The sequence below is a fragment of the Corythoichthys intestinalis genome, chromosome 14 (assembly GCF_030265065.1).
Source record: "Corythoichthys intestinalis isolate RoL2023-P3 chromosome 14, ASM3026506v1, whole genome shotgun sequence".
NCBI lineage: Eukaryota > Metazoa > Chordata > Actinopteri > Syngnathiformes > Syngnathidae > Corythoichthys > Corythoichthys intestinalis.
The window spans coordinates 41,495,580-41,506,932 of record NC_080408.1 but is presented as its reverse complement, the minus strand read 5'-3'; the positions used below and the strand labels follow the sequence as shown (position 1 = coordinate 41,506,932).

Sequence of the window (11,353 nt, the reverse complement as noted above, 5' to 3'; positions counted from 1 at the left end):
TAAAATAAAATGTTTTTTTTTTAACTTCCAAGGGTTAAAAATCCTTTTTAATCCTGACACTGCAACACTTCTCTGACACATTTTCTACACGTTTAAATTGTCAAGCCTAATAATCTCATCACATAAAACATTCTCAAGCGAAGGTTTCAGGCATTTAAGTCTAACCATATAGAAAGAGACTAATATTGCTTGCGAGAAGCAGAAAATAAAGACAATACAACAGCATAAATTTCAGAGGTGTTTGAAAGAAACAAAAAAGCAAACCAAAAAAAAAATTGTTTAGGCAGGCTTGACACCTGAGGAGCAACAATTCTATTGAGAAAGTACTGTCATCCCCAGAAACCACGGGAATTTTACACTATCTGGTGGCCTTAAGTATCATAACTCAGCAATCAAAATGACAAAACACACTTGGTGGTAACCAGAGGAGACATACCAAACATCATTTTCCAAAAGTAAAAATGGCGACCGGCAGTTTGATCCATCTGGTAGTCCACTTGAATTTTCAAGGTTTTGTTATCAATGAACTAGAATAATATAGAAAGCCTTAATTGTCATTGGACAGAATCCAACGAGATTGAAGAGAGATCTGCAAGCATATCACTGTATGCAGACTGTTCTTCAGAGGAAGAGACAAAAAAAATGAGTCCAATGTTTTCTGGCATGCAGATTGCAGACTATGACGTGTGAAGAAAGTCCGATCCCATTATATTTAATTTTTTTAAACGCTCCCGCTTCAGGAAGTCAACGAGACTTTATTCCGGTAAGCAAAAACCACAACCAGAAAGGGAAAGTAGTTACAATGAAAGAAATGAAGTGAATGACTTGTAAGTGTTTGCATCAGTCCAAAGTGGCATCACCCCATTTGAACCTTCACATTAGAAGCAGTATTTAGTTAGCATCTCTAGTGTAAGGTCAAAATGAACTTTTTTTTTTCCATTTTTGCTGGTGCAAATTTCAGCAAATCCACATGAGCCCATCAATTCAGCTTTAACAAAGAGCGCGCAAGCTAAGGTAAATTCATCTCATTTCATTGGTTTACAAACAAGAGGCGTCAAATATTTCTCACTTGCAGACCTCAAACCTCTCGGACGACCCGGGCAGTAAAAAGGGGTCGTCGCGTGTCAGCAAAGATTGGTCACGCTGTGTAAAAAGGCATGTCACGATTCTTCGTTGCCAGAGTCGTCTTCGTCGTAGCAGCAGTCACCGTCTCCGTCCTCTACGTCGTCGTCGTCGTAATAATAGTCATAGAAGAGGTCGGAGCCCTCGTCGGGAGGCGGGGCTCGTGTGCGGACGCAGTACTCGGCGAGCGTGGTGGGTACCTGAACACCATCGCGTTCCGCCTCGACCTTGGTAGCCAATACTTGTTTTCTGTAGGAGCCATTCAACATGGAGCGTTTATTAGGAGAGGCATTTAAATTAGTTTGTCACTAGTGGATAGGGGTGTGACAATGTATCAAAATGGTGATATACCGCGATACTTTGTATCCCAAAAGGTTATCCATATTCCCACGCCAAGAATCAATATATCGTTTTAATAAGGTTTAAAAAAAATAGATTAAAAAAAAAAAAAAAAAAAAAAGAATTTTCTCACGCCAAGAATCAACATATCTTTTTAATAAGGTTTTAAAAATAAATAAATAAATAAATAAAACGTAACCGCAGGTTGCTGGCAAAATTTTCATTGGATGCCATTTACAGCGCTAGATGTCCAATTCATTTTGACTGGGAGGGGATCAATGAACATGGGTCACTTCCTGTTCACCTTAAAGGCATTTACAGGTCACTTCCTGTTCAGTAACCCAAAATCAATAGGATGGGACTGAAAAAAACCCAACAGCAAATGATCTGAAATGCCCCAAAATTACGCCATTGTCTGCGATATATGTCCAATCCGTTTAAAGTGGGAGGGATGGCAGCGGCTGAACAAATGTTATGCACGGCCACCGTCCCATTTCAGACGGATTGGGCGTCTACTAGTGATAAACTCAATTAATTCACAACAGAATGATGATAAGAGCTTGTTTTGAGTTGTATTGTAGAATATCGCAAAATGATTTCCTGACCAATGTATCGATAATTTCTGTATCATAAGATCATCGTTATTGTGAAGCTCATATAACAAATCGTAACATGAGCTACCCAGATGGTCCCACCCCTTCTAGTAGACTTCCAATTCATTTGCACAATTGTTCATTCGTTGCAAAGCCTCCCAGTTCAAATGAATTGGACGTCTATCCACATCAATGGATACATTACATCCAGTGGGGAGAACAAGTATTTGATACACTCACAATGGGAAAACCCATTTGCAGTTTGTCAAATACTTGTTCTCCCCACTGTACATCCCTTATATATTATTTTTTTTTACATGTGAAGTCTTACCTGATGATCTCTACATATTCACGGTCCTTGCCCTTGCTGTCCCTCCATTTGCGGTACATGACCGAGGCATCCACATTGGCAGGAGAGAAGGTGTTTGGCTCATTTAGGAGTGAGATTACACTCAGCAAAATGGTTCTGAAGGGACAAAAGATGGTCACAACTTAAAAGCTTGACACACACTTGATTTACAATTTCTGAAACTTGTTGTGCGTGTGTAAGTCCATTCTAATTAAAGAACAGAACATAAATTTTCTCACACAAGCATGTAAAAAGCAGCAAGCACGTGTGAGTATTCCTTATATAAATATCGATACTTAATGATAATAATTGTTGAACACAACCAACACAATAAAACTTGCCTTGATTTAAAGTTCCATTATGACGCTTATGTTGTGTTCAGCAGATAATTACGCAGTATGAGTTGTGTGGTTTTAGCCCAATTTCTAACAGCTGACGTCATGTTGTTCTTTGAACAGCTAACTGGTTGAGTGAGACTGAATTAATGGCTTGTTGTTGTCAAGTAGTGCACTCCAGCTTCCCATATCTGTTTCAAGGCTTGATTTAGAGAATTTGTCGCAATATGTCAACTATTTAGGGTTACAGTTATGCTCAGAAGTTAACAAACCTTTACAAGAATCCGATAAATATTGCCAAATTTGGGGGATAATCAAATTGGGGACCTTATTATCTCTATCTCCGCCAGTAGTTGAAACCAATGGAAGCGTAGGTTTAGGTTATGTATTCGGTTCCATATGTTTGTCTGTCAGTCTGTCCGTATGTTTTGGTTGAAGACAACTTAAGAACGAATAAAGGGAATATAAACAAACTAGCAGGATGTTTTTAATAGGAAGCAGAAGAGGTGAATACAATTTGGGGTAACAAGGTTAAAGGTTTGAGGTCACCGGGCCAACTTGAAATCAGCTGCTTTGGCGGATTTGCACTCTGAGTGCTCCTATAGTCTTCATTGTTTTTATGCTACTATAGTTACATTTATTAGCATGACTGTAATTTCACAAACTCTAGGTTCAAGATCTGTTTAAAATGTGCTTACCTTTACTCATGTACAAAAATTCTATGTCAGTATTGGCTATCAGGCAGCACAGAATAGGATGCTAACATACACACACAAGGGATTCACACAAATACTGGGTTCTACATCACACATGGCTGATTTGTGCACACTCCACCACTCCCAATCACTTATCTTTTTGACCCCCTCCCCTCTTTCTCCTTGGTCATCAGGCCCCCCACATGGTGTCAACTGGAAATACAACTACCTAACGATAGCACTATCATATTCATAGTTAGTGTAGGTGTTCAATGTATTTCCTGTTGTTTGTGCTTCTTCTGTTCCCCAATAATTCCTTCCTGTTCGCTGCTTTCTCCTAATAAACGAAGCACATTGAATGATCACAATGGGAATATGTCATACTCCCATGTATTGGGGGGGTGGGGGGGCTCCTCCGTGTCTATCAGCTGAACAGGGCAGGTAAAAAAAAAAGAAAATGTGTTTACATTAGGGCTTGTGTGCCATTGCGTAGTAGGGGTGTGCCATCTTAGGCACCCCACGATTCGATTACGATTTAGGGGGGGACGATTCGATCCTTTAACGATCACGTTATTGACGATGATCACGGTTATCACGATTATCGATGCATCGTACATTACTAATTAATAAAGTAGACAATAAAATTTTTGTTCATTATTTATTTAAAGAGCATACGACACGAGAAAAAAAAGTCTTAAATGACATTATTATGTGAATTAGAATCATATTTTGAGACGATTCGACTATATACAACAATTTAGCAAAGCACAGATGACGAGAAATTAGTCTTTTAATCTGCCCTTAGCCACGCCTACCATTATAGGGCTTTAGCGTCCCCAACAGGTGGATGACGTCAGCGGTAGACTGGGCTCATCGGTTTTACTATTCAGCCCATTGAGCGGGAATTATTCAGAACGAGGAAAACGCGACAAAGAGAGCCGCAAAATGTCATTGTTTCAGTCTCTCTGCTCCAATATTTGTACAGGATATTCTTTTTATCCAAGTATTTTTCCCCAATAGCTATATAAATGGCTTGAGAAGGACCAGTGAGCCCGTCGAGGGGGAACTATTCACAACGAGGAAAACGCGACGAAGAGAGCTGCAAAATGTCATTGTTTCTGTCTCTTCAATATTTTCACAGGATATTCTTTTTATCCAAGTATTTTCCCCAATTGCTAAATAAATGGCATGGTCATGACAAATAACAGTCTTGTGCTGCATGGAATATGAAATAATAAAAATGCATTTATTCAGGACGACATGGCAAAATTACTCCATAATGGTCAAAACTGTCGACTTCACCTTTACTGTCGCACCTCCCGAACGATATTTTATGACACCTAAATCGGACATATGTCATTTCCCTTCCCCGGCTTCGGAGAATGTAAACAAACCAGAAGGCGTGACAGCTAGCCGACATGCTAACCCGAACCAAGTGATGTTTCAAAGTCTTCGAAGCGGAAAATCACACATAACTATCCTGGATTATTTGACATGACGACCCGGTTGTCGATTGTCTTCGTGGATCGGCAAACCGCCCGGCGGAGAGCAATTTACAGTTCGTTCCCCGGAGGAGGGTGGCTGGAGTTGTTGTGCAGCTAACGTGCTGCTGCTAATGTGCATTAGTAGAGCTTTTTACATGCCTATCAATGATCAAACGTAAGTAGTCCTTCATTTAAAGCAGTGCTTCTCAATTATTTTCTGTCACGCCCTCCCAAGGAAGACGTAAATGTTTCGCGCCCCCCCAAACTCTCTGCCGCCACTGTAAATAGTATCATTTGTCTATAAAATTACTATTATAAATACGCATCTGCCTAACATTGTGTCCTTTTTTTCTAATAAAGAAAAAAAGTAACATAGATCAACTTATAATAAAGTATAACTTTATTAACATTGTTTTGTTTGTAACAGAGAATACTTGACGTGCATCAATTTGCCTGAATTAAAAAAAAAAAAAATTCACATCCAAACTAAAAAATACACTCAAGGTACATATTTGACCATTTGATACAGAAAAATAAAATGTAATAAAATCAGTAAATAATACCAAATTAAAATTGATTAGAAACATTCACTCATGAGGACAATGTGCCAAAAAATTTGACCGAAAAAACAAATCTGAATAAAAGGGGGAAAAAGTGTCCTTGGACAGGACAGTTTTTATTTTTGCTGCTCACAGTATTTGCCTCCTTTGCAATGGTGTGGAGTTATTTTGCAATTAGCATGCTAACAATGCTCACTGGCTTACTGATATAACACTGACAAAGCAGGACGATTGTTTGCAATATTCGGCACGTTTTCACAGAAAAAAATTAAGCGGCTTAACAATGAGATTGGGGTCTAATGTCTTTAAGTGGCGTCTTAATTGATTTGGCTTCTTGCTGTCTGCTATAATTATTTTTAGACACAGTAAACAGTGGTCTTTCATCATCACCCACTGTATTAAAAGTCAAAGCTAAAAGGCAAACGGCACGAAAAAAGCGCATTCACGGCGGCCGAGGTAGAACCGTAGGTGAGGGCAGTCGTCGTGACGATCCCAAGCCGAAAATGGCACTTCTCGGGCGGCGACGTGAGAACCGGACAAGACAGTGGGTCGCTGCGTGAGTGAGTCCGGTCGGAAAACGGCTTTCGAAAACGGCGGTGGCACACTGCTCTTCATATCTGTTGTCTGTGTGTGCTGAGTGCTTTTCCTTAGTTCAAAAATACTGCGCGCACTCTGAAAATGGGAGCGCCACTGCCACCTACTGAGTGGATGTGCAAGTACACTTTATTCCAGTACAGCAAAAAAAAAAAAAAAAAAGAAAAAAAAACATGTTCCCCGAGGTCACATGCGCCCCCCCTGGCATTGCTCTGCGCCCCCCCAGGGGGGCGCGCCCCACTATTTGAAAAGTACTGATTTAAAGGAAGTTTGTAGTGTTTACTTTGTAATCGCTGTATTCGTATTTGACATAATACAAAACAAGATGTTTACTCACTTCCTCGTAAGTCCAATGGTCCCACAGTAAATATCCACGGTGAATGGGAACCTTTTGAAACTCCAAAAAGGCGCATACGCCTCTCCCTCATACAGAATGATTTTTCTGCAGCCGTTTGGCTGGCGTGATGCGAAAAATAAACGTATTATTCCGCAAAATCAGCTGAATCCTTCGTCCTCATACACAACAGTACACTGTAGCGTGAAGAGGACGTCTTCTACCGTACACGTCACAGCGCCCTCCTCCTCAATGCAAGACCGAAGCCGGAAGTCACTCATTTTCATGGCGCGGGATTAAAAAAACTAAATAAAAATAGCGATCGCTTCCACACACATCCAAGCGGCCCATATCATTCAGGGGCATAAAATACCGCGTGTATTATGAAATGAACATGCTTTTTCGTGTCACAGGCACTTTAAAATATCCTTCATGATTGAACAGGAACGATGGAAACATGCCCATACAACAAAAAGCTGCCCTTAAGCTGCTTTATTATTTATCTATTTTTGCAAGAAAGTGCAGAAACATTCACGATTTTAAAGGGAGTACTACTTTCTCCCAACAATACAATAAAAGTGTCTTTAGAAATAAGACTTCTATTTAACCAATATACTTTTGTTTTCACAGATTTCTGTACTATTTCGTAGTGTTCCCGCTGTACTTAATCATGATTTTACACGTTCTGCATATGAAATACACGTTAGCGAATTAGCTAATTAGCTTAGCGCTCTGCGCTAACTATTAACACATCAAAAACAACAATAATAAAGGCTAAACAGTACAACAGGATTCGTGTACTCAACACTGATAGACGGACACGGGACTCAGCAAAACACTAGGGACTTTTTCCAATCAACACGACTTGAACCTAGTACTGGACAACTGAAAGACAAGGAGCAATCAACTATCTCTCTTCCCCTCTCGCTCTAAAAAATAACTTCCGCACACTGCGCGACTGCCGGGTCCCTGCCTGTCTCAAACACAAATTTATTTTCCAGTCTTTTGAAAAGGAGTAAATCTCTCACTCAGTTAGAGGCAGCATCCATTATAACGTTGGCGTGCGTCCGTTAAAGGTATCCGGGTGGCAGCCGTGTCTTGAATTTTGTTCCGCTACGAGCGCCTGTCATAGTTATGTGGGAAAATCATCGTTTTTGAACCTTTATGAATCGTAATCGAATCGTCACATGTCGCATCGCGATCCATGTAATAATCGATTTTGCCCTATTGCGTAGTGTTGTAAAATATGCTTCAACAGTAAAGAAAAGATTTTATGATGGCAACGTCTTGGCTAATTTCCCTATGGAAATAGGTTTTAAAAAGCCATGTGTGGGAAATTACTGTGTTTGATGTTAGAGGTTCTACTGTATTCCACAGGTAAGAAAAGTTAGCCGAGAGGCCAGCATCACATTTCAATGAATGGTGTCGTATCGCCAAATGTGGCATCGACATGCGCTAAAGACAAATTCCATGTGATAAAGGTATGAAACAAAGGGAGTTAACAACTGATGACGAGTAATGCTAACCGGACATTCTGGGTGGGATTCCATCTCTCCGAAGGCAATTCTCCACTTTGGGGGTCATCCACTGGTGGGTGCAAAATAGAAATACATACGTCTCCATTCTGAAAAAGAGGAAATTGATCATTGATTGAAATTTGTCATCTTGTGGACAGAGATGACAGATAACGGGTGGACATTTCTGGCACATATTAGTATTTCATGAATTACAGATGGTCAAAATTTGCAAGATTCAATTAGCAAGTTGACAGTTAAATGTTTAAAATATATTTAAGGATTATAAAGTAGGTTGAAAATGTTTTATTTTTCATTTTTTATTAATACACATTTAGCCTTGGCGAAGGTTTACAATATACAGTCAGCCTTGCAGTTGTACAAAATCATGATTAAACTGATAAAACCAAAAATCTGATGGCCTTAAGATTTTTGTGCTGTATATGATATATGAAGTTTTAAATGTTTTATGCTCGAAGGTTCCAGAGTATCTAAAAATATTTCAAAATCTTCTTTTACCACAGAGTTCATAATGATATTGAGGGGACACGGGGCCGATAAATAGGGGGCCTGCATTGTCGGCGTGGCCGTCAAAGCTGACCGAGTGGAATCTCAGACAAAGAGCTTTTTACGATGAAAACTCTTCTGAATAAATGCTTAAATCCTTGAATTCTTCATAGATATGGACGTAAGACAGTCTCAATTCTTGGTTAAAAGCAAAAACAAAAACAAAAAAAAACCCCAAACAAACAAAACAAAAAAATAGTGCAGTTAGCATTTATTTTACGTAAATATGTCGACGTACAATGCTAGTCAGTCAGTCAATGTGGCGCCCGCTATATGTAAACAGAGCTTTTCCGGTGAAAATTCTTCTGAATAAATGCTTAAATCCCTGAATTCTTTATAGATAAGGACATCAAACAGTCTTGATTCTTGGTTAAAAGCAATTAAAATGTGCAGGGGGACCCTGAATGACCCTTAATTTATTTGACTTAACATTCACATTTTTTTATTTAAATCTTTGTCTGATTAAATATTATGTAGTACTCGATATATACTTAAAAACTTTAACATATTAAATATTTTTTCCTTTTCTTTGCACCCCCCCTTAGCAGAGAATGGTTTGACCACGCTCTGGCGCACTTAAGGCTACACTACGTACATGCCCTGAAGGATGAAATAAAATCTGTCATTGTTATAAACTCTAAACATGGCGAGTTGTCATAAATCAGGTGCGCAAAAAAGAAAAAGGGATGAAGATCATAGTGATGAATAACAAAAAACTATCAAGTTTTTAAAAGTGGGACAAGAAGCCAGAGAATTAGGGCTAGAATTGGCTGTGGACGGTGATGTCGGTAAGTGAACAACAGCCGCTAACACTGAACGTCTACATTCACGATCACTGTGACCAAAACCCGATTCGAGTCAGTCACCAGCTGCTTGTAGCCTAATGAGCATTTATGTTGATCTCTGCTACGCATTTTCTTGTCTTTGCCATTTACTGTAGCTGGAGGAGAGCGAGCCTTCAGTATAATGAAAATAATAAACTACCTACGCTCCACCATATCACAGGGCAGGTTTAACAACCTAGCCATGCTGTCCATTGAGCATGAGCTTGCTCAAAAACTGGATTTCGCTGAGGTTATAACTGACTTTGCAGTTAAAAAAAATCTAGGCGCATAACTGTTTGAGGGCTTGATAAACCCAGGGATGTGGAGGGGGCAGGCACAGGACGTTTAGTTAAACTGTTTTGTTGCTTAGCAGGCCGGCATAGCACTCTCAGTTGTATTGTATTGTAGCCTACATGGTACAATAGATGGATAATATTTGTGTCACACCACATTACTGTCTGTTAAATTTAACTGTCCATCTCAAATAAAATAATTTGAAAATTTACATTGTCATTGCTTGCGAAGTGTTAAAATTACTGCATATGTTGTCGTGACAAGCCGGTGGTATGGGTGGGGTAGGGGGGCCCTATAATGGTCTCTTGTCCCCGGGCCCCTGCAAGTCTTTTGACAGCCCTGGACCCACCTCATAGATGTTGGGATGCCACATCTTAGTGAGAAATCTGAAGGACGGTGGGGAATATGGGTAGTCCATGGGGAACTTGATCCGAGCCTAGAAAACACACAACACCAACCCAAGTATGACAAGGTTTATATACAGCACACTGCATATTGTCAACTATCCAATATGCGTAGAAATTAATCTTACCTTGAAATAGCCCCCCTCATAGTGTGTATTGGGGGGTCCGAAAATGGCCACTTCCCAGTTATACATATCCGCCTCGTCTACCAGCGTTATTTTAAAACCCTCGACGGGCTCCTCTTGAAGGCTCTTCATTTCCAGCATGAGAGCTTTCTGCGAACTAGCGACATGAGAGCAATCGTGCTGCGCCATACTTGACACTTGGCTGCCCCGAACTTATCTCTTCAATCGACAGCTGCTGACTCGTTATTTGAGGGCAACGCAGCTAAATTTGACGCCGCACTCACTGGTCGAACAACCCGACACTGCCTACGTCGTACGACTACAATGAAAACAGGCCGAAGCGACCGTTCTCCGACGCGGCTTGTGTTGATTTGTTACCAAATTCAGATCAATTATTTAGCGTCCACTCGCTCACTGTTGTAAACTAACCACACCATCGTGGCCGTCGAGTAACCAAAAGCTTTAGCTGTTTCACCTGGAAAAGCAGCCCCGGATATAAGCCGTAAATCTACTGGTAGCTGCTTGCTAAATAAGCTAGCTAACGAAGACTACCTCACAACCAGATGGAGTCGATATTTTTGTACCTTGTCGCGAATAGATTACAACGCGCTGGTTATCGGAAAAGAGCGGCAGGTTTAAAAAGAAAACAAAGCGAGGTATTTCTAACTATTATAGACTACACAATTGGCGCTTTACGCCTTAATGGCACGCGGACAGAGCGAAGAATGTTGTTGAAAAGAAAGTCCTTTCTCTCCTAAAAACAGGCAATTGTGCAATGGCTGCTCTGGGATTTGTAGTCCAGTTATTGTTTGTAAATATTGCCCTTTGGGCCGCTAACAGTAAAGAATCTTGACAAAAGTGACCAGGACACACTATTTCATAGCACAAATAATATAAAAAACCAGAATTGAGTGAGATATGCAATATGATGTGCGTGTTTTTACAAGAGGAAAATAATGCCTAGAACTACATTCACCAGTTACAGCCTCCAGTGAGAACGCAAGTGTTTTTTGCGTTTAAGAAACGCTGCGCTGACCTATTTTTTTACATTTACAATATTTTTATTCAACAAACAAATTTTATGTTTGGGATTTATTTCTAAAATATAACTGCATAAATCACAGTATTTTCGATTTTTTCATTTATAATTTCTAAGAGCGCTTTCGATACGTAGTTATTATGTGCCACTAATGCAGAAAGCATAAAGACTAGATGTTCAA

The 11,353-nt window shown here is 39.9% G+C and overlaps 1 protein-coding gene across 1 annotated transcript; it reads right to left on the bottom strand.

Moving 5' to 3' along the window:
* Positions 1–88: 88 nt before the first annotated feature.
* Positions 89–10,914, bottom strand: cdc34b (cell division cycle 34 homolog (S. cerevisiae) b). Its single transcript, XM_057858433.1, has 5 exons — positions 10,137–10,914; positions 9,954–10,040; positions 7,932–8,029; positions 2,386–2,520; positions 89–1,371 (listed from the first exon to the last, which is right to left on the bottom strand). Exons 1-5 carry the CDS (start codon positions 10,320–10,322, stop codon positions 1,161–1,163), a joined length of 717 nt encoding a protein of 238 aa, XP_057714416.1. The 5' UTR covers positions 10,323–10,914; the 3' UTR covers positions 89–1,160.
* Positions 10,915–11,353: the final 439 nt, after the last annotated feature.